General features: G+C 52.8%; 1 protein-coding gene and 1 pseudogene across 1 annotated transcript; both read right to left on the bottom strand.

Moving 5' to 3' along the window:
* Positions 1-935: 935 nt before the first annotated feature.
* On the bottom strand, positions 936-1901 carry LOC148050657 (olfactory receptor 14C36-like; annotated as a pseudogene).
* Positions 1902-12757: 10856 nt separating this feature from the next.
* Positions 12758-13693, bottom strand: LOC148050656 (olfactory receptor 14A16-like). The gene has a single exon (XM_087741121.1). It carries the CDS (start codon positions 13691-13693, stop codon positions 12758-12760), a length of 936 nt encoding a protein of 311 aa, XP_087597247.1.
* Positions 13694-23947: the final 10254 nt, after the last annotated feature.

The raw sequence follows: 23947 nt of genomic DNA, 5'->3' as shown, positions 1-23947 counted from the left end.
GCTGGGAACGTTCTCCATTCCGTAGGTATGGGGGACTCCATCATGGCCCCTGTCCTGGTTTCAGCTGGGATAGAGTAAATTTTCTTCTTAGTAGCTGGTATAGTGCTGTGTTTTGGATTTAGGATGAGAATAATGTTGATAACACACTGATGTTTTCATTCTTGCTGAGCAGAGTTTACACCAGTCAAGGACTTTTCAGCTTCCCATGCTCTGCCAGGTGCACAAGAAGCTGGGAGGGGGCACAGCCAGGGGGGCTGACCCAGACTGGCCAAAGGGCTATTCCATACCATATGACATCATGCTCAGTATATAAAGCTGGGGGAAGAAGAAGGAAGGGGGGGACGTTCAGCGTGATGGCAGTTGTCTTCCCTAGTAACCGTTACGCATGATGGAGCCCTGCTTTCATGGGGATGACTGAACACCTGCCTGCCGATAGGAAGTAGTGAATGAATTCCTTGCTTTGCTTTGCTTGTGCACGTGGCTTTTGCATTCCCTATTAAACCGTCCTTATCTTAACCCCCACGAGTTTTGTCCCTTTTACTCTTCTGATTCTCTCCCCCATCCCACCTTGGGGGAGTGAGCGAGCGGCTGTGTGGTTCACAGTTGCTGGCTGGGGTTAAACCATGACAGCCCCATTGCCCTTTCTTCACCTATGAGGATGAATATTTGGTTCAGTTGTAGTTGCTTGGGTCTCAGACAGACAAATCAATGCAAGTACATTTATTTTGTTTAATTAGAGAAGGAGTATAGCTCCTTATTTACACAGTCGGTGGGTCACACTAGTGAGGAAGATAATGAAGTAGAAGTGGGGTGTCCGCATGTCTTTGTGGACAACATTATCACAAGTTAAAAAAGCAAGAAAAGGAAAAACTTACCCAACAACAATAATGAGAACAAAAATTAATCAAGAAAGGCTGGGCCTGTTATGAGTTACATTATGAGTCATCTGTTGAAGAAGATGGACACTCTGTAGCTCCTGGAGAACATCCAGTCATCAGTTTCCACACTGCTTCCTTGAGCTCCTGGTTCCTCCTGCTGTAGATGAGGGGGTTCACTGCTGGAGGCATCACCGAGTACAGGGCAGCAACCACTCAATTCAGGGATGGGGAGGAGGTGGCAGGGGGCTTCAGGTAGGCAAATGTGGCAGTGCTGAGAAACAGGGAGACCACAGCCAGGTGAGGGAGGCACGTGGAAAAGGCTTTGTGCCATCCCTGCTCAGAAGGGATCCTCAGCACGGCCCTGAAGATTTGTACATAGGACACCACAAGGAAAACAAAACACCCCAAAAAGACAAAAGTACTAAACACAAGAAGTTTAAATTCCCTGAGGTCGGCATCTGAGCAGGAGAGCTTGAGGATCTGGGGAAGTTCACAGAAGAACTGGTCCAGGGCATTGCCTCGGCAGAGGGGTAAGGAAAATGTATTGGCAGTGTGCAGAAGAGCATAGAAGAAACCACTGCCCCAGGCAGCTGCTGCCATGTGGACACAAGCTCTACTGCCCAGAAGGGTCCCATAGTGCAGGGGTTTGCAGATGGCCACGTAGCGGTCATAGGCCATGACAGTGAGAAGAAAATACTCTGCTGAAATGAAAAAGACAAATAGAAAGAGCTGGGCAGCACATCCTGCATAGGAAATGGCCCTGGTGTCCCACAGGGAATTGGCCATGGACTTGGGGAGAGTAGTGGAGATGGAGGCCAGGTTGATGAGGGAGAGGTTGAGGAGGAAGAAGTACATGGGGGTGTGGAGGCGGTAGTCACAGGAGATGGTGGTGATGATGAGGCCGTTGCCCAAGAGGGCAGCCAGGTAGATGGCCAGGAAGAGTCAGAAGTGCAAGAGCTGCAGTTCCCGCGTGTCTGCAAATGCCAGGAGAAGGAACTCAAGGATGGAACTGCCGTTGGACATCTGCCTCTCTGCATGGGGACCTGCCCAAGGAGGTAAAGGCAGTGAGAAGTTAGGGTAGAGTTCTCTGAGCAAAGCCTATTGCAGTTCTCATGGAAACACCCCAGACTGCCTTGCACCTTTCAGGGACACCTTTGGCAGGTCCCTTTCATGAGCTTTGGTTGGTGCTGGCTGAGGGTGCCATGTGGAGCAGGGGGCTCTGCTGTGGGCTCTGGAGGTGTCAGTCCTGTCCTACAGCAATAGGTAATAGCAACATGGGGTGATCTCAGATTAAATCCACTTTGGGTATCAATGAGCTTTCAGCATTGTTGCTTCCATTTCACCCCACTGCAGAGCAGAGCCGAAGGGATTTTGTTTTTTTTATCTCGTTCTAGTTGCCACACCACAACTGAGAAGTGCTTGTAAAGCAGAAATCCTTGGCACTTCTGCTGTACTCCAAGTGACATGTTGTGGGTGTTGACAGGCAAAGGGACTGTCCCTTAGTGCAGGGTGTGGAGAGCTGGTCCGTCTATCAGCCCTGGTCTCAGCTGCCTTTTCCTTGCAGCTCTTTGAGCTGGAGGATGATGACCAGATGTTCCCCTGAGAAGAAACCTGGAAACTTCTGAGAGCGGAGGAATCCAGTTCCCAAGTGCAGATCTCCAAACCCCTCCCCACCATCTCATCGTACCTGAGCAGGATCTCAGCTCTCCCCTCCCAGTCACGGACACACAGGGCTCATTGCAGCTGCCCACACAGATGATGAGCCACATTGCCATGGCCTTAGCACTGAGTTGTCTTCTCCATGGGACACAGAGAGCCTATGGGAGAGCTGTGCCCTTCTGGAGGACAGCCTGCATCCCAGCAGGACCCCCAGGGAAAGAGTCAGAAGTCCGGAAGACAGGGAGTCCTTAGGTGAGGGTCAGCTCATTGCCAGCCCCACACACTGCAGTGCCCAGAGCCCCCAGGTAAGGTGGGGACAAAGGCAGCAAGGCCAGGAGGGGAAAGAGAGAAATGTCCCAATGCTCCTGCCATGGGAGGAAGGACAGGGACAGACAGACAGGCACTCGGATTTCTCCTCACTGTGGCTTGGGCTGCCAAGAAGAAGGCAGCCTGAAACCCCATGACCCTGGGGGCAAAGGCTGTGCTGGGTGGGAGAGGAGACCAGGAGGGTGCTCCCTGAAGGTGTCTGTGCTGCAAGGGATGGCAGGGAGGTGCCTGAATCCCCACTGCCATGGTGTTTATGGGAGCAGCTCCCTCTCCCTCCCTGCCCATGTCTCTGCTGCCTGGAGCTGTCCCTGCCAGGAGCTGGTTCTCTGTCCCCAAGTCTCCTCCCTGTCCGTGCTCAAACAGCCAGTCCCCCCACTGTGTGCTCAGCTCTGCCCTGCAGACATCTCCTGGCAGCAGGGCACTGCCCAGGGGCATCTCTGCATGTGCAGGGGCTCAGGAGAAGCTCAGACAAGTCCCAGTGAGAAGCAGGGTCTCAGTGCCTTCTCCAGAGCAGAGGAATAAATTCCCATCTCCCACTGCCCACCCAGCCAACTAAGAGTGGAAAACGGAAAGCACAGATTCCTTCCCTTTTAGGTGATCCTCATCTTGACCTTCCTCTTGAAAAGTCCCCTTGGAAATCCCCTGGGAGTAATATGGAGCTGCAGGCAGCCCTGACCCATGCAGTACCCTCTCAACAGAGGGACCCGGTCTTACCCTGCCAGGGGTCACTCTTTGCACACACAGCTTCTCCCTGCAGCGTTGTGGGCAGCTCCCCGGGCAGGCTGAGTGCTGACCCTGGCAGGTGGCAGAGTCCCTTGCCCTGGCACACAGCCCCCTGGGGTGCAGGGACCCTGCTCTGAAGGATGGCCCTGGGCACGTCTGGGTGCACACCCAGCTTCACGCCCTTGCAGCCATCCCCAGGAGAAGGCAGCCATCATGACCTTTCCTTCAGATGGTGCGGCAGGGAAGCCCTGCTCTGGAGCACGTCTTCCTTCTCCACCCCAGAGAAGCCAAGAAAGACATCCTGATAGGTCCTGTCAGTCATGGGATGTACCAGCTCTGGAAGACCCCTCCACGATACTCATCTGAATTTCCCTGCTGCCAGAGACTTACTGGGTCAAATGCTGTGAAGATTTCTCTGTGAACAAGCTCAGCTCTTCCTTCCACCCCAGACTGCTTTTAACCTCTCTCTGCCTCACTCCTCTCCCCTCGGTGCCTGCAGGCAGTGCCCTCAGCCCTGCTGCGCTTTGCAGAGGAGCTGCTCCTGGGCAGAGCTGTCTCTCTGCAGGGCTGCCCACTTGCCAGCAGCTCCCTCCAGCCCAGGAGCCCAGCCCAGTTCAGCAGCAGAGGCCCAGCCCAAGGCAGCGCTTTCCCTGCCCCTCTGGGCTCCCTCCAGGTGTCCCTGGGGCTCCAGGGGAACCTGCTGTGAAACAGGCTGAAGGAATCACTCATGTTCCCTCCTTCAGCTGGGGAGAGACACTTCTTTCCAGCAGTGTCATTTCTCCTATCAGAGATGGAGTTAGGTCTAAAAATCACCCTTTTGTCTTACCATGAAGTAGGACACCCAGACAATGACAGGCAGGGATCTTCTTTAATCCTGATGAGGGATAGGATTCAGCTGGAGACTGAGACTCAGTGGAGGCATCTCATCCTGTGTTTCTATTGCTAAGCACTGGAAGGGGACTCAGCTCATTCCTATGCCTGCCGCAAATGCACAGGAGGTGGGATTCCTCTTGCCTCACTTCAGGTGGGCATTAAATAGGCACCTGCATGTGAGCTCCTTGCCTCAGCTCCTGTGGTCACTGGTGAAGATGTAGGTCAGGAGTTGGCTGTTCAGATGAAATACCTGCTGACATCTGAGGTGCCAGAGGTTGTCCAAGGCACGTGCAAGGCAACTGCACTTGTCCCTGTTTACTACTTTCTTGGCAGCCTATGCTGCCATCTGAGCAAATGAGGTCATCTATCATAGGGAGAACTAAGCTTTGCTCTGTCTTTTCCATCAGCTGGGTTGACTAGATCTCCATGGCCTGTAATGATGGTTTTCATCCTCACATTGCCTGATCAAACTGCGGACTGTTACTCGATTTCATGTCCAAATAGATGTCTGTAGTGTTCTGTGAGATGCCAAGGCTCTCACCCGTACCTACGTGTGGCTGGCAGGTACAGCACAGGGAAGCCATCCCCATTCAGAACAAGTGTGTGTCGGACACCCCAGACAGCATTGCAGACAGGTTCGGTGCCTTTGTGCAAGAAACTGTTTGCCACCACTGCAGTGTGGCAAGGTCCGTCCCTTCTCTACCCAGTAGATGTAAGGCAGGCCAGGAACACAAGGCACATCACACTGGGGTCTCCACTTGTGTGCCTATGTTCTCAGACTGCTGTTTTATCTCTCCACCAGCCTTTACTCACCCCCTTGATGATACAATCAAGGAACGGACCAAGAGGTTTCACATTGGCCTGACAGCAGCACCTTGTCATTCACGGAGATCACCTTCACGTCCACCAAAGGCCCTAAGAGGCAGCAGAGGCACCACTGAAATAAACCTCTTTCTTTCCAGGGCTGCACTTCCCAGCCCCATTTTCCTCTGGCCTTGGGGATAGCAGGGTTTGCTCATTATTGTGGCAGCCAATTGCAGCTTTATGTTTCCATCTGATGTCCACTCTGGAACGTCTCTGCTCTGAAGCAAAGCCTTTGCAAACAAGGCTTCTCGGACGCTGGGTACCAGGTTTCCATAAGACAAGTCAGAGTTTTGCCTGGAGCCACAGCTGAGGAGCTACAGCCCAAATGTGCACTGATGCCCTCAGCCAGGGGCACAGCCAGGCCGAGCTGGAGCCTGTGCTTTTTGACATCGATGGAGTAACTGCCAAGGCATGATGGGACAAGTCACACGGCTTGGGGTGCTGCAATGGATGGGTACAGGCTTTTCAGGAGAGATAGGCTGGAAGGATCAGGAGTGGGGCTCTCTCAGAGTGAAGAAATTAACTGCACGTATGGAGCTCCTCTGTGGGGCAAGTGACAAGTTGGGTGAGCCCTTGTGAGCGAGGGCCAGAGGAGGGGCCAGTAAAGGTGACACCGTGGTGGGAGATGAGAAACCCACAGTCAGGGTGGGGAAGTTGGCCTAGTCTTTTCTAAGCATCCAAATGAAGTCCCTGGATGTAGAAGCCTGGGTCTCACTGGAGACTGCAATGTCCCTGGCATTTAATGGAAGAGGAACACAGCAGGATTGTCGTGGTTTAACCCCAGTCGGCAACCAAGCACCACACAGCCGTTCGCTCACCCTCCCCCCAGCTGGTGGGATGAGGGAGAGAATCTGAAGAGCAAAGGTAAAAAAACTTGTGAGTTGGGATAAGAACGGTTTAATAATGGAAAAAAAATAAAATTAACTTAAAAAAAAATCTGTAATGAAAAGGAAGACAACAAGAGAGAGAGAGGGGAACAAAACCCAGGAAAATCAGGTGATGCAACCGCCTACCAGTCACTGACCAATGCCCAGCCAGTCTCCGAGCAGCCATCACTGCCCCCTGGCCAACTCCCTCCAGTTTATATACTGAACATGACATCATATGGTATGGAATAGCCCTTTGGCTAGCTTGGGTCAGCTGTCCTGGCTGTGCTCCCTCCCAGCCTCTTGTGCACCTCCTGGCTGGCAGAGTATGGGAAGCTGAAAAGTCCTTGTCTTAATATAAGCACTAGAATCACAGAATCATAGAATGTCCTGACTTGGAAGGGACCCACACGGATCATCGAGTCCAACACTACTTAGCAACAACTAAAACACCAGTGTGCTGTCACGTTATTCTCATGCTAAATCCAAACCACAGCACTATACCAGCCATTAGGAAGAAAATGAACTCTGTCCCAGCTAAAACCAGGACAGCATCCACCCCTTATTCTATACCATCTACGTCGTGCCCAGGTCCCATACTTTCCAATACATTTCAATTAATTGCCACCACTTTTCCTGTCTTTTAATATATACACACAGACATCATTCCCTTGGTCTATGGGCCATGCCTCTAAAATGTCCGTTGGGTTCATTGAGTCCATGACTTTGGGCTTTATCTGTCATAACAGTCTTTCAGGGCAGTAGAGATGGTGTGTGGCCTTGGATCGTTGCATGCTGAAGTCAGTTCTGGTTCCATCACTGCTGCACTTCGCTTGGTTTCATCAAAGTTCATTCTTTATTAATCTGGGTGATTCTTACTGTAATACCATTGATATGGCATATAGGCACCATAGAAGTGATGACATACACTGTCATTTAGCAATTAACATCATACGATTCAGTTCATCATTGGCTATTTTCACCCAAAATCAAATCCCCATGAGGTACACATCAGAATTCCCCATCCTTCCACATCACCCACCAAGTGCACCCACGTCCTTGAGCAAAAGCAATCCCACGAGTGGGTTTGCCTTTGCCCGAGGTGGGAGTAACCCAGACTGTCTGCCCCAGCATATTTTTTATGTGCACTACATGGACTTTATTCCCTTTTACATTACGTAGAAGTTTTGGTTGGGCAGGGCCAGCTCGATTGGCAGATCCCCTAGTGTTGACTAACCAGGTCTTTGCTAAATGTGTGTCCCAGTGTTTGACTGTCCCATCACCCGTTGCTCTCAGTATAGTCTTTAACAGTGCATTGTATCATTCGATTTTCCCAGAGGCTGGTGCGTGATAGGGGATGTGATACACCCACTCAGTGCCATGCCTTTGGCCCAGGGGTCTATGAGGTTATTTCAGAAATGAGCCCCATTGTCTGACTCAATTCTTTCTGGGGTGCCATGTCGCCATAGGACTTGCTTTTCAAGGCCCAGGATAGTGTTCGGGGCGGTGGCATGGGGCACAGCACATGTTTCCAGCCATCCGGTGGTTGCTTCCACCATTGTAAGCACATGGCACTTGCCTTGGCGGGTTTGTGGGAGTGTGATATCATCAATCTGCCAGGCCTCCCCATATTGATATTTCAGCCATCGTCCTCCATCCCAGAGAGGCTTGAAAGCTTGGCTCGCTTGATTGCAGAGCATGTTTTGCATTCATGGATAACCAGTGCAATAGTGTCCATGGTCAGGTCCACCCCTCAATCACGAGCCCATCTATGTGTTGCATCTCTTCCTTGGTGGCCTCAGGTGTCATGGGCCCACCGAGCTAGAAATAATTCACCCTTATGTTGCCAGTCCAGACCCACCTGAGCCACTTCAGTCTTAGCAGCCTGATCAGCCTTAGCAGCTGATTGTTTTGAGGTTCTTCAGTGGCCCAACTCTTGGGTACGTGAGCATCTACGTGACGTACTTTTACAGCCAGGTCCTCTACCCAGGCAGCAATATCTTGCCACAATGTGGCAGCCCAGATGGGTTTGCCTCTGTGCTGCCAGTTGCTCTGCTTCCATTGCTGCAACCACCCGCACAGGGCATTTGCCACCATCCATGAGTCAGTACAGAGATGGAGCATTGGCCACTTTTCTCAGTCAGCAATATCTAAAGCCAGCTGGATGGCTTTCACCTCTGCAAACTGACTCGATTCACCTTCTCCTTCAGCAGTTTCTGCGACTTCTTGTATAGGACTCCATACAGGAGTTTTCCACCTCCAATGCTTCCCCACAAGATGACAGGACCTGTCCGTGAACAGGGCATATTGCTTCTCATTTTCTGGCAGTTTATTATACAGTGGGGCCTCCTCAGCACACGTCACCTCCTCCTCTGGTGATATTCCAAGATCTTTGCCTTCTGGCCAGTCCATGATCACTTCCAAGATTCCTGGGCGACTGGGGTTTCCTGTTCGAGCCCGTTGTGTGATGAGTGTGACCCACTTACTCCATGTAGCATCAGTTGCATGATGTCTAGAAGGGACACTGTCTTTGAACATCCAGCCCAGCACTGGCAATCGCGGTGCCAGGAGGAACTGTGCTTCAGTACCAACCACTTCTGGAGCAGCTCAAACCCCTTCATATGCTGCCAGTATCTCTTTTTCAGTTGGAGTATAGTGGGCCTCGGATCCTCTGTATCCCTGACTCCAAAACCCTAAGGGTCGACCTCGAGTCTCCCCCAGTGTTTTCTGCCTGAGGCTCCAGGAAGGGCTGTTCTCCCTGGCTGTGCTGTAGAGCACAGTTTTTACACCTTGTCCTTCCCAGACTGGCCCAAGGGCTACTGCATGAATTACCTCCTGTTTAATTTGTTCAAAGGCTTGTTGTTGCTCAGGGCCCCATTTGAAATCGTTCTTCTTCCAGGTCACTTCATAGAGAAGGCTTAAAACCAGACTGTCATTAGGAATATGCATTCTCCAAAAACCCACAATGCCCAAGAAAGCTTGTGTTTCCTTTTTGCTGGTTGTTGGAGACATAGCTGTTATTTTGTTGATCACATCCATTGGGATCATGCCCCACTTCTGATCTTCCCTGTTGGTCTCTCCTCAAGACATTGAATCTCCATCCACCGCAAAAGCCATGGGAGCTGTCCTTCCCCACCTCAGCTCTTATTCCTCTGATGTCACAGCTCTGTGATGGCACAGGGGGCTCCCGCTCTCTGTGCCCCAGGCTCTGGGCTTTGGTGCTCGTTTGGGCTGCAGCACCTCAGATGTGGCACCAGGGCCAAGGGCAGACTTGTCACATGGAAACCTGGTGCCCAGAGATGGGACCCCGTGTGTGGCAAGGCTTGGCTTCCCAGCAGAGGCACGCTGGAGTGGGTGGCAGGTGGTGCCATAATGATGGATGAGGTTCCCACACCGAGAGCAAAAGCTGCAGTCCCCAAGGGCAGAGAGAAAGAGGCCTGGGCTGTGCAGCCCTGGCAGGAGAGGGCTTTGCTGTCCCAGGTGACTCTGCAGCAGCGTGGGGCCTGTGCCAGAGGTGGAGCTGATCTGCAAGAAGGACAAGGTGCTGCTGAGAAAGTCCCTGGGGGAGGACAGACTGTGATCCAGCCACACTGTGGACATCATGCTGAGGGCTGACTGGACAGAAGGCAGCTCTGCAGAGAAGGATCTTGGCATCCCAGAGGAGAAGCAGCTGAATATGAGCCATCAATGCACCCCCATGGCAAAGGCCAACAGCCTCCTGGGCTGCATTAGGAAAAGCATGGCTGGCAGATGGAGGGAGGTGACCCTTCCCCTCCACTCAGCACTGGGGATGCCCCATCTGGAGTGCTGTGTCCAGTGCTGGGCTCCTCACTACAATAAAGTTCTTGACCTGCGAAAGCAAGTCCAGCAAAGGGCCATAAAGCTGTTTTAAGGGACTGCAGCATCTTTCATAGAAAGAAATGCTGAGAGATGTGGGACCGTTCAGTCTGGAGAAGAAAAGGCTCGGAGGGATCTTATTCATGCATATAAATACCTGATGGGAGGGCATGAAGACCAGGGAGCCAAGCTCTTCTCAGTAGTTCCCAGTGACAAGACAAGGGGCAATGAACACAGCTAAAAACACATGAAATGCCATCTGAACCCAAGAAAGCACTTTTTGGCTGTGAGGGTGGTCAACCACTGGAACAGGATGCCCAGAGAGGTTGTGGAGTCTCCATCCATGGAGATATTCCCAACCCAGCTAGACAAGGTGCTCAGCAACCTGCTCTAGCTGACCCTGCCTCAGCTGGGGGGTTGAACTAGATGATCTCCAGAGGTCCTTTCCAATCTCAACATTTCCATGATTCTGTGAGTATAAAGGAGAAAAGTAAGAGAGAAAGAAAGGAACAACACCTAGCCTTGACAACAAATATGGTGGAATCCCATGGAGAGGATGGAAGCTGGAGCAGGGGAGAAGTGTGAGGAAGAAGGAGCAGGAGAGATGCTCTGTAGTGACTGTTAACCACCTCTTCACCATCCCCCCTACTCCTCGTGGTGTTGGGGTAGGTAGAAGAACTGGGAACAATGGAGTAATGTGAGCCTGGGGGAAAGTGTGAGGGGAATGGTCTTTAATATTTTTCTCATTGTTTCTCACAATCTGAATCTTTTTATAATTGGCAACAAATGAATTTGATCTTCCCTAAGTCAACGGGTCTTTGCCCATGATGGTAATTGGTAACTGTACTCCTTTACTTTATATTGACCCATGAGTTATTCCATCTTATTTTCTCCCTTTGTCCTGCTGAGTCAGGGGAGTGAGTGAGCAGCTGGGTGGGTGTCTGGCTGCTGGCCAAGGCTAACCCACTACAGAAGCACCACATCAGTACTGCTGCATGCAGCATGGGGCTTCCCAGCACAAGAAAGACCCTGACAGACTGGAGCAAGTCCTGCAGAGGCCAGAAGGGTGGCTGGGACCTGCAGAACATTATGGACAAGGAGAGGCTGAGAGTGCTGAGTTTTTGAGAAATCCCTCGAGTCAAACACTGAAGGAAGGACCCACTCCAGTTGAGGGATCTCACTCAATGGAGATAGTCAGTATTTGTTGAGACAAGGCCATGAGAACCTGTTCAAGCTAGATCTGTCTGAGAACTGGCTTGGCTGAGAGACCAGCTGTGGCAAGAGCTGTGGGGCTTAATAAGTGTCAGCATGAAACTGCTTCCCTTTTTCTGAATACTGGTGGTGGAGTTTGGTACAACTGAGCCCTGGAGGAGGACAGAGGTGACCATGCAGCAAAAGTCCTTTCTCAAGGATGGGATGTACGACCAGAGATGGAAATGGCCGGTGTGTGGCACTGTTCTGGGACAGTTTTCCCAGGGCAGCTTCTGCAGGGTGTCCAGGGAACATGGCACAGACCTGGCCCCTCTCTTCTGCACCTTCGGTGCCTTGCTTCCTTCACCATGATGCCTGACTCTGCACTGGCAGCACCCTGCTGGCTGCCCCCACCCTGCACACTCACACAGCTTAGCTCTCCACTGGTGCTTTCCTCTCCTGGGCACTTCCCAGCCCAGCCCCTCCCCAGCAATCCCCAGCTCCCCTGCCCCCTCCTCCAGCCCTGCCCAGCAGAGCAGCCCAGTTTGGGTTGGCCCCATGGCAGTTGCCACCGCAGCGTGCTGCAGAGCTCTGGGTACTCACCCCACAGCCCCAGCCCCTCTGAAGGGCACAGCAGCTGCTGGGGGGCAAAGAGGGGCATTCAGGCTCCCAGTCAACCCCAAGGCTGGTGCTGGCCCCAAGGCCATGAGGAAACAGGCTAGGCACTCTCTAGCTCTCCTGGATTCATATTGTAGGTGGTGCCCATACCTGACTGAATTTGTCACCTCCTCTGCCTCCACCAGCCCCACTCCTCACAACAGCATGGCAGTCTTCAGGCAGCTCCCGAATCTCTCCAGTCTCCCCTCCCTCGGGCTTCTGAGTCCCCACTGACTCCCATGGCACTGCAGAGTCCTTGTTAGTGGATAAGATGATTTAGTGCTTTGCTTTTGGGGGACTTCACCTTTGAGGGTGTTTCACCTTCTGAGCCTCCATTCATTCCAACTCCAGGGCACGTGGTGAGTCCCCATCCTCTCCTCTCCTCACCCCTCCAAATTCATTTCCCAAGAGTCTCATATTTGCCATCAGTCCTTTCATAGATGAACAAACCTGAGGAGAGAATGGGAGCTCATGGGCCATCTCCCCTCCCATTGGACACCAAGAAGAGAGCTTTTAAATCCAGAGCGCTTGGCCCAGTGGAACCCAATGTGACCATGAGACTAACTCCCAAAATATTGAGAAGAGAATGAGAACAGACTCCTTAAAACACTAATTCCTTGGACATTTTCTTGGCAGCAGCTTTGGAGGAAGAACCCAGCCTTCAGGCACTGGACCTGGGAGATTCTGTTTTATTGAAGAGATGCTATTGGGCATGCCACATATCATACAGTGCTCTGCAAGAGTCAGAGACAATAAGATCAAGCCTCAAGACAAGAAGTATGAACCCAGCAAATTATCTATAATCAGGATTATGATAAGAGGAAACAGCAGACTCGTGGCCTAAGAGAAACTCTGAGAAATGTGCAGAGAATGGGAGGCAGGTTATTGTTGCTGAAACAGCATCCATTGGGCCAGTTCCCATAGGGCATCCTTGAGGTCCTGGTTCCTCATGCTGTAGATGAGCGGGTTCACTGCTGGAGGCACCACCGAATACAGCACTGCCACCACCACATCCAGGAATGGGGAGGAGGTGGCAGGGGGCTTCAGGTAGGCAAATATACCAGTGCTAACAAACAAGGAGACCACAGCCATGTGAGGGAGGCACGTGGAAAAGGCTTTGTGGCGTCCCTGCTCAGAGGGGATCCTCAGCACGGCCCTGAAGATTTGTACATAGGACACCACAAGGAAAACAAAACACCCAAAGAGTAAACAGGCACTGACCACAAGAAGCCGTACCTCTCTGAGGTTGGCATCTGAGCAGGAGAGCTTGAGGATGTGGGGGATTTCACAGAAGAACTGGTCCAGGACATTGCCTTGGCAGAGGGGTAGGGAAAATGTATTGGCAGTGTGCAGCACAGCATAGAGAAACCCAGTGCCCCAGGCAGCTGCTGCCATGTGGACACAAGCTCTGCTGCCCAGGAGGGTCCCGTAGTGCAGGGGTTTGCAGATGGCCACGTAGCGGTCATAGGCCATGACAGCGAGGAGAGAAAACTCTGCTGCAATCAAGAAGGCGAGCATAAAGATCTGGGCAGCACATCCTTGGTAGGAAATGGCCCTGGTGTCCCACAGGGCATTGGCCATGGACTTGGGGAGAGTGGTGGAGATGGAGGCCAGGTCAAGGAGGGAGAGGTTGAGGAGGAAGAAGTACATGGGGGTGTGGAGGTGATGGTCGCAGGCTACCACAGTGATGATGAGGCCGTTGCCCAGGAGGGCAGCCAGGTAGATGGCCAGGAAGAGCCAGAAGGTCAAGAGCTGCAGCTCCCGCGTGTCTGCGAATGCCAGGAGGAGGAACTGGGTGATGGAGCTGCTGTTGGACATTTTTTCACTTTGGCATGTGGACTATTCAAGGAAGAAAACACAGTATGTTAGCACAGACTTCTCTGAGCAAAATCAAAGCCATTTCCCATAGACTCTGCTCATGCTACACACCCCCCCTTTTCATTTTCCAGGAGACCTTCCTTCAGCTCCGTGGCTGGAGCTCTGGTTGGTGCTGGCAGAATGTGCCATTAGGAGCAGGGCCCTTGCCCACTGGTTGCTGAGGAGTCAGTCCTGCTCTGCAGCAGTGGGGTCATGGGAATGGTGGGGGCAGGGGCCAGTCCTGGTCTTCAGCTTTGTCAGATGAAGCCACACCTAACACAGAAGGGCCTGTCAGCGTCTGCACTGCCAGTGCCAAGGAACTGGGATAGCAGAAGGCAGTTTGAGAGGTTTGAGGTTTTCTACAGTGCCCCACATCCCCCCTGAGAATTGTCCTGGGATGTCAGGAACCCTCAGCATTTCTGCTGCTCTCACGGAGAACAGAGTGAGCCCTGCGAGGCAAGACGACTGCCTGTGGCTCAGTGCAGTGAGAGGATCTGGTCACTCCCTCCGTCTTGTCCCCAGCTGCCTTGGGCTCGTACCTTCATGAGACGGAGGGCAAGCACACTCTTATGTTACGCAGCCAGACACTGCTGAGAGCAGAGGGATCCAGTGCAGACTACTAAATATGTCAGCCTTTCTCACGGTCTCAGCACCCCACTTCTAGCCCAGGACACGCATGCCTCCTTTCACCATCCCAACAGCATTTCCTCAGCCATAGAGTCTCTGCATTTCTCCGTGGGGCTTCCAGAGAACACAAAGGTGCTATGGGACAGGTTTGCATGCTGGAAGGCAGCTCACAGCTTGGAAGGACACCCTAAGGAGATGATAGCCAATTGTCTTAATGTTGGCATCTCATGAAGAGAAAATTGACTCCTTCCCCAGCCCCACAGGCTGCATTGCCCACAGCCCCACAGATTAGAGGAAAGCTGGGACACTTGTTCCCATTGACATGCCTGCATGAATGGACAAACAAGATCAGTGTGTGACTCTGCAGCTGAAATTCCCATCCCCAGGGAGTCTGACAGCAATAAAAAGATGACTTTAAAATGGGCAAGTGGAGAAACAAGGAAAAATACAGTGAGGGTCTGGCTGAGAGAGGCAACGGGGGAGGCAGACGGACACTCAGGACAGCGTTACCCTTACCCACCTGTGCACGCCACGTCCCAGACAGTGATAATGCAGGACAGTTGCCCTCAGCCCAATTGCCAGTCAGTGGGAAATGGGGATGTGGCAGGAGGGATATGCCCTTGCTTCTTCTGCTGGTCTACTGGACAGAGAGGTGACTCCCACCCGAGACCCCATGGTTGTGAGGGCCGAGGGCTGTGCTGGGTGGGAGAGGAGAGATGAAGGGATTGCTCAGGGAAGGCATCTACATTGCAGGGGTGGCCGGGAGGTGCCCAGATCTCCCCTGCAAGAGGGCTTCCATCAGCAGGTCCTTCCTTTCCTGCCCGTCTCTACTGCCTGCAGCTGTCCCTGCCACGAGCTGTTGCTCTGGCCCCACGTCTCTTCCCTGCCAGTGCTCACAGACCCCCATCTCAGCCCCTGTGTGCCCAGCTCTGCCCTGCAGCCTCTCCATGTGTGCAGGGGCTAAAGAGCAGGTCCCACAAACCCTGATGAGACTGGAAAGGTGCTGCTGGTGCCATCTGTAGCCCACCCAGCCAACCAAGAGGAGAAACCTCAAAAGACAGACACCTTCCTTTACAGGAACTCCATCTTGAAAAGTTCCCTCAGAAACGCCTGGGGTGAGCTGGAGCTGAGAGCAAACCTGACCCACACAGCACCCTCTCGACAGCAGAAGGACCCTGCCCTGCCAGGGGTCACTCCCTCCACCCACAGCTTCTCCCCGCAGCTACATGGGGAGGTCTCCAGGCAGGCTGAGTGCTGACCCTGGCAGGTGACAGAGTCCCTGTCCCAGCACACAGCCCCTGGGGTGCAGGGACCCTGCTCGGAAGGACGGCCCTGGGCACCCCTGGCTGCACACCCACCTTCACACCCCTTCGGACATTCCTGGAAGAAGGCAGCTGTCATGACCTGTGCCTCTGACAGTGCGGCACAGAAGCCCTGCTTTGGAGCATGTCCTCCTCCTCCACACCAGAGAAGTTGTGAGAGTCCTCCTGAAACATCCCATAGACTGTGGGATGTGGCAGCTTTTGGAGATCTCTCCAGGAACTGCAGCTTCTTTGCCCTGCTGCCACAGACTTACCGTGTCAAGAGCTGTGAAGATTTCTCCCTTTGTTAACTCTCAGCGTCCTCCCGCCACCGACTGCCTTTACCCTCTCTCTGCCTCACTCCTCTCCCCTCGGTGCCTGCAGGCAGTGCCCTCAGCCCTGCTGCGCTTTGCAGAGGAGCTGCTCCTGGGCAGAGCTGTCTCTCTGCAGGGCTGCCCACTTGCCAGCAGCTCCCTCCATCCCAGGAGCCCAGCCCAGCTCAGCAGCAGAGGCCCAGCCCAAGGCAGCACTTTCCCTGCCCCTCTGGGCTCCCTCCAGGTGTCCCTGGGCCTCCAGGGCTGACAGCTCCTGCAAGACAGCAGGGTCTCTCCTGGGGAACAGAATTTGAAGCAGACTGAAGTCACCACCAACTCTCCCTCCCTAAACACTGCACAGACTGATTCCTGCAGTGGGAATTGCTCTGCCAGGGTGTGCGGAGCTACAGGAGGTGTCAATGTTCCCCTCTGGACACTTACATCCCTGTGCCATGGTCAGGCAGGGCATGTAGGCAGTGACAGGCAGGGGATCATTTCCACCTGTGCAGGGCAGGGATCGAGCCAAGTCAATGTCAGCATCGCAGCTCTCATCAGTATTCCTGAGGCCGGAGGGGCATTCAGCTTCTCCAGTGCACCCCACAGACCCACAGGAGGTGGGATTCCTCTTGCCTCAGCTTGGCTGCACAAAAGAGCTGTCAGCTCCTTCTCCAAGCTGCTGTGTTAATAATGGGGACAGAGGCCAGGAGTGAGCTTTTCTGATGCCAACGCCCGGTGACATTGGAGCTGCCCGAGGTGGTTCAGGACATGTGCAGGAAACTCCAAGCTCTAATGGAGCAGTTGTGAGAGACAGGGCGGCATCTGGGGGCATTGCCTTGGCAGCTGGTGGGGAATCCCTTTGGCCAACTGAAATGGTAGAAAACGATGACAGTTAGGACAACCCAACCTGTCCCTCCTCAGTATGCTTAGGGCAGCCGACAGAGGTATTCATCTGACCAAATGGAGTCACGTGCCCCAGGGGAGCTCAGTCTGTCTTCCTCTTCTCCATCAGCTGTATTTCCTACATCTCCACTAAGTGTAACCAAAGGTTTCCCATGGACATCCCTACATTGCCTAGAGCAAATGCAGGGCAGCTGCTCGACTTAATGGCCAAATGCAGGCCTGTAGTTCTACCTCAGATGCCAAAGCTGCCCAGCACTACTGGAGCGTCCAGCTGGCTGGGCAGTGCAGGACCCACAGGACAGCTGTCCCCATCCCAGGCTGGTACATAACAGACACCCCAGGGCATCTCAGATAGATTTGGTGTGTATGAGCACGTGACTGAATGGCACTGCTGCAGGGAGCCAAGGTCTGTCCCATGTCTATCCAGGAGATGCAGGCAGTACATGAATATGAAGCACATCACAACACTCGAATGCCAACACTGTTAAATGCTGCTGATGCTTCTTACCCCCATCCTTTATTCATCTCCTTGATGATACAATCAAGGAACGGGTGAATGATTTTCACAGTTTACCTGGATGACACAATGTCCATAGCCAAGGACTTTCTCAGCAGCACCTTGTCCCTCCTGGAGATCAGCTTGGCCTCCACCACAGGCTCGCAGGGACTCCAGAGACACCACAGACAGCAAAGCCCTCTCCCGTCAGGGCTGCAAAGTCCACCCCTCTTTGTCTCTTGCCTTGGGGAGCACAGGGTTTGCTCACCTTGTGGGCCCCTCATTTCATCCTCACATTGCCATCTGCCATCCACGCCAGCATGTCTCTGCTCTGAAGCAAAGCCTTGGCTTGCACAGGATCTTGGGCGCAAGATCTGTGACAAGTCTGAGGTTGGCCCTGCTGGCACCAAGCTGAGGGGCTGCAGCCCAAATGTGCACCAATGGCCTCAGCCTGGGGCACAGACAGGAGGGCATGGAGCCCTGTGTGCTGTCACAGAGCTGTGACATTGATGTAAATACCTGCTGAGGTGTGGTGGGACAGGTCAGAAAATTAAAGGTTCTGTGATGCATGGATAGAGGCTGTTCAGAGGAGAGAGGTGGGGAAGATCAGGAGGGGGATGCCCTCAGTGGGAGGGAGCTGCCTGGATGGATGGAGGTCCTCTATGGGATGGGCAGCAGATTGGGTAAAGCCTTTTGGGTGAGGGTCAGAGGACAGGCCCATTAGGGAGACATCCTGGTAGGATGTAAATCCCTGGAATCAGATGAGGAAGGGGACAAAGTCTTATTTAAGCAATTCCAGTTCAATGACCCCACATCCCCCTTGGGGACTTCCATCACCCTGACACTGATGGGAAGGGGACAGTGCAGGCTGCAAACAGACCCGGATGTTTCTGTGGGTTCTTGGGGCCAGCTTCGTAGCCCAGCGGCCTGATGGCCAACATTGGTGATGCTCACCTGGATCTCATACTTGGAATCAGGGAAAAACAGGTCAGGGATACTGCTGTTGTGCAGCAGTATTTCCCCCCTTCTTAAATATGTTATCACAGAGGCTATACCACCACCACTGATTTGCTCAGCTTTGGCCAGCGGCGGGTCCATCTTGGAGCCGGCTGGCACTGGCTCTGTTGGACGTGGGGGAAGCTTCTGGCACCTTCTCACAGAAGCCAACCCTGTAGCCCCACCCGCTATCAAAACCTTGCCATGCAAAACCAATACAGGCGCTCCTCTGGCACTTCTCCTCAGGACACTCCTCAGCTGCTCTCCTCACAGCCTGTCCTGATGCCCCAGGTTATTCTGCCCCCAGGGCAGACCTTGCCCCTTTGCCTTGCAAAGCTCCAGGACGTGTCTGTTGGCCAAATCCACAAGAGTGTCAAGGTCCCTCTGCACTGAAACTCTAAGGTGTCAGCATTTAAAGCTTGGGGGCCAGTGTCTGAAACAAAAGGATATGGGGAATTGCAGGACACTAGAGGTAATGAAGCAGACTTATGCGCTTCATGGAGTTGCTACCCAAGGTGGAAACTATCACAGCAGCCATCTCAGAAATACCCAAAGGAGATGGAGTCAGTGGGAACCCAGGAGGCAGAGGAAAGGGAGACAGGATAAGGGGTAATGGTTTTAAAGTAAAGGAGGGTAGATTTAGACTGAACAAAGGAAAAAAAAATTCACGATGAGGGTGGTGAAACACTGAAATGGGTTGCCCAGAGTGGTGGTAGATGCTCCATCCTTGGAAACATTCAAGGACAGGCAGGATGGGGCTGTGAGCAACTTGATCTAATTGAAGATGTCCCTGCTCATTGCAGAGGGGTTGGTCTAGATGACCACTAGAGGTCCCTTCCCACCCAAACCATTCTATGATTCTATGAATGCTATGACCAAGACTAGAGGGGGCCCTGCCTCAAGCCAGGTGGAGGAAAGGGACAACCGGATTTACTTGACTGTGTGGATTCGATGGCCTTGCACAGCAGAATCATAGAATCATAGAATTGTCAAGGTTGGAAAAGACCCTTAAGATCATCGAGTCCAACTGTTAACCTAACACTGCCAAGTCCATCTATACCATGTCCCTAAGCACCACATCTATCTGTTCTTTAAATACCTCTAGGGATGGAGACTCAACCACTTCCCTGGGTAGCCTGTTCCAATGCTTGACCACCCTCTCGGTGAAGAAGTTTTTCCTAATATCTAACCTAAACCTCCCCTGGCGCAGCTTGAGGCTGTTTCCTCTCGTCCTATCACTCGTTACTAGGGAGAAGAGGCCGACCCCCACCTCGCTACAACCTCCTTTCAGGTAGTTGTAGAGAGTGAGAAGGTCTCCCCTCAGCCTCCTCTTCTCCAGACTAAACAACCCCAGCTCCCTCAGCCGCTCCTCATAAGACTTGTGCTCTAGACCCTTCACCAGCTTCGTTGCCCTCCTCTGGACACGCTCCAGCACCTCAATGTCCTTCTTGTAGTGAGGGGCCCAAAAGTGAACACAGTACTCGAGGTGCAGCCTTACCAATGCCGAGTACAGGGGCACTGTCACCTCCCTGGTCCTGCTGGTCACACTATTCCTGATACAAGCCAGGATGCCATTGGCCCTCTTGGCCACCTGGACACACTGCTGGCTCATGTTCAGGCAGCTGTCAACCAACACCCCCAGGTCCTTTTCTGCCACACAGCTCTCCAGCCACTCCTCCCCCAGCCTGTAGCGTTGCATGGGGTTGTTGTGACCGAAGTGCAGGACTTGGCACTTAGCCATGTTGAACCTCATACAGTTGGCCCCGGCCCATCGGTCCAGCCTGTCCAGGTCCCTCTGTAGGGCCTTCCTACCCTCCAGCAGATCGACACTTCCACCCAACTTGGTGTCATCTGCAAACGTACTGAGGGTGCACTCGATCCCCTCATCCAGATCATCAGTGAAGATATTGAACAGGACCGGCCCCAGTACTGAGCCCTGGGGAACACCACTCGTGACTGGCCACCAAGTGGATTTGGCTCCATTTACCACCACTCTCTGGGCTCGGCCGTCCAGCCAGTTTTTAACCCAGCGTAGAGTGCACTGATCCAAGCCGTGTGCACCCAGCTTCTCCAGAATGCTGCGGGAGACAGTGACCCGCAGGAGTATAAGGTTCTAGTGGACATCGGTACACAGTGTACCCTAATGCCATCAAGCTATAAAGGGGCAGAACCCATCTGGATTTCTGGAGTGACAGGGGGATGACCACGGGACTGTAGGAAAGGAGTGCAGGTGCCTATTTGTAACAGACACCATGACTGAAGCAAGGGGAATCCCTCTGCCAAGGCAATTCTGTGGACCAGTTCTTCTGTGAAATCCCCCACATCCTCAAGCTCTCCTGCTCAGATGCCAACCTCAGGGAGGTTGGGCTTATTGCGGTTAGTGCCTGTTTAGTCTTTGGGTGTTTTGTTTTCCTTGTGGTGTCCTATGTGCAGATCTTCAGGGCCGTCCTGAGGATCCCCTCTGAGCAGGGTCAGCGCAAAGCCTTTTCCACGTGCCTCCCTCACATGGCTGTGGTCTCCTTGTTTGTTAGCACTGGTATATTTGCCTACCTGAAGCCCCCTGCCACCTCCTCCCCATTCCTGGATGTGGTGGTGGCAGTGCTGTATTCGGTGGTGCCTCCAGCAGTGAACCCGCTCATCTACAGCATGAGGAACCAGGAGCTCAGGGATGCCCTATGGAAACTGATGCAATGGATGCTGTTTCACTCACAATAACCTGTCTTCCCTTCTCATCACATTTCCCAGAGACTTTCTGTGTCAGATGTGGCATGCCCAATAGCAGCTCTTCAATAAAACGGAATCTCCCAGGTCCAGTGTCTGAAGGCTGGAGTCTTCCTCCAAAGCTGCTGCCAAGAAAATGTCCAAGGGAGTGTTTTTTTGAAGAATCTGATCTCCTTGTGTTCTCAGTGTTTTGGGAGTTAAGATCATGGTACTATTGAGTTCCACTGGACCACATGTTCCTAATTTAAAAGCTCTCTTCTTGGTGTCCAGGGGCAGGGCAGATGGCCCATGAGCTCCCATTCTCTCCTCAGGTTTCTTCATGTATGACAGGACTGATGGCATATACCAGACTCCCTGGGAATGAATTTGGAGGGGTGGGGAGAGGAGAGGATGGGGACTCCCCACGTGCCCTGGGTTTGGAATGAATGGAGGCTCAGAAGGTGAAAGGCCCTCAGATGTGAAGCCCCCCAAAAGCAAAACATGAAGCTGGTGAAGCTGTTGAAGTGTCTAGAGCACAAGTCTTACGAAGAGCAGCTGAGGGAGCTGGGGTTGTTTAGTTTGGAGAAGAGGCTAAGGGGAGACCTTATTGCTCTCCACAACTACCTGAAAGGAGGTTTTAGCGAGGTGGGGGTCAGTCTCTTCTCCAGGTAACAAGTGAAGAGGAAATTGGTTCGAGTTGTGCCAGGGGAGATTTAGATTAGATATTAGGAAAAAAAATCTTCCCAGAGAGAGTGGGTAGGCATTGGAATGGAGTGCCCAGGGAAGTGGTACAATCACATTTCCCTGGAAGTATTCAAAAAACATGTGGATGTGGTGCTTAGGGACATGGCTTAGAGGTGGACCAGGCAGTTAGGTTAAGAGGTTGGACTCGATGATCTCTGAGGTCCTTTCCAACCTGAACGGTTCTATGATTCTATGAAAAAGGATCTTCTCAGGGCAGTGCCTGAAGGCTTAGGTCTTCTTTCAAAGTGGCTCGAGAGAACATGCCCAGAGAAGTGCTCAAGAGAGGAAAACCCTTGTGAACAGCTCAAGTGTGCGAGTGTGCAGCTTTGGGGCACACAGCAGTGTCATGGACAGCAGTGTCATGTCATTTGGTCAGATTTTGGGAGAAGAGAAATGAAAAGCAGGTGAGATTTCTGGGTTCCAATGTTAGAAATGGGGAGACAGAGTTTGAATGGGAAGCAGAGCCTTCCTATAGGAAATGATCTAAAGGCTATGCTAGTTCAAAAGTGTTATCTTCACCTCCTTTCTTGGAGGCTTTCAATCTTCAGCAGGAACCTGGAAGCTCTGAGATCCCTCCATCTCCCTCTCCTTTAGCAATGAAGTTGATAGTACCCAAGTCAGAGGCTTTCAATTCTGTTTCCAGCCTAAAGCACCCCAAGGTCTGGGGATATGCCAGGACACTTGCCTAAGGAAGCCACTCCTCTGGACAAGAAGGTGGATGTTCCCAGGAATCTCAGAAGGCATGGTGTACTGATGGGAGCTGTTCAGGGAGCTGGCCAAAGATCTCGTCTCCATTTCTGTAATGGTGGCCTAGATGCCAGCTTCATGTGTAAACTCTCTCTCTGGATGCGGACATTTACTGAGCAACCTGGGCTGACCTCAGAGCTGGCCCTGCTTGGAGCTGGGCATTGGACTACAGACCACCTGAGCTCCCTTCCCCCCTGACCTGTCCTAGGAGCACATGATGTAGAGACCCTCGCCTCCAGCTTTATCTCTTCTTGTATGATGTGTGGATAGGCACAGGCTCCTGGAAGGGCTGGTGGGAAAAAGACTGCTGGGGGTGTCTAGTCCAGTCTCCAGGCTGGCTGTGACTTTGTGGAGCAAAGCAGAGCTCCAAAGGTGGAGATCACAGCAACACTCCTCCTAGTCCATGTTATCTTTCCTAAGGCTCAGCCTAAAGCTGCCAAGAGGCAGTTTGTGGCTGTTGCCTTTCTCATACCATCAGCCACTGCAGAGGAGAGCTTGGCTCCATCATCTCTCCAGGTAGGTTTAGGCTCTTACTAGGTTGCCCCATGCCTCCTTCAGCAGGCTAGAGAGGCCCAGTTCCCTCAGACTCTCCTCACAGCTTGTGCTTAGGCCCCTCACTCCAACACAGCAGACCTTCTCTGGACCCTCTCCAGTTTCTCCACTTGCCTTTCGAAATGTGAGGCCCGCTGGCTCGTATGGCTTCGGCATGGTTCCCAGGCCCTTCTCCTCAGGGCACTGCTCAGCTGGTATGGTCACTACCCATGCTGCTGCATGGTGGCAGTGTGCAGCTTGTGGGCTGAGCTACAAATAGGGTAAAAGGTGAAAGAAAAAAGATGAGAACAAACATAAACTAAACCCAACAGGCAAGGCAAAGGCAATCACTTACCACCTCCCACAAGCAGACTGATGCTCAGCCAGTCTCCCAGCAACCGTCACTTTGAATGACTGAAACCTCCACCTCCTTCTTCCTCTGCCCCAGCTTGTATTTCTGAGCATGACATCATATTGTATGGAATATCCCTCTGGTCAGTTGGGGTCAGCTGTGTCGGTTGTCCCCCCCCTGCCAACCTCTTGTCCACCCCCAGCCTACTCACTTGCAGGGAGCAGAGTGGGAAAGAGAGAAGGCCTTGACGCTGTGCAAGCACTGCTTAGCAATAGCCAAAACACTGGTGTGTCATCAACACTGTTTTAGGCGCAAGTGCAAAACAGCGCCATAGGGGCTGCTACGAGTGAAGTCAACTCCATCCCAGCCAGACCCAGTACACTTGAACTGGGGGCCCAGAAAGGGACACAGGAGTGCACAGCTCGTCTGACAAGTGACGAGCAGGTGGAGACAGTCACTTCCCTCGCTCTTTTGGCGAGGCTCCTCTTTAAACACTCCAGGACACTG

This window comes from Nipponia nippon, unplaced genomic scaffold (genome assembly GCF_047370975.1).
Source record: "Nipponia nippon isolate SJK-2023a ecotype South Korea unplaced genomic scaffold, ASM4737097v1 scaffold_76, whole genome shotgun sequence".
NCBI lineage: Eukaryota > Metazoa > Chordata > Aves > Pelecaniformes > Threskiornithidae > Nipponia > Nipponia nippon.
This window is presented reverse-complemented; position numbering and strand designations above follow the sequence as displayed.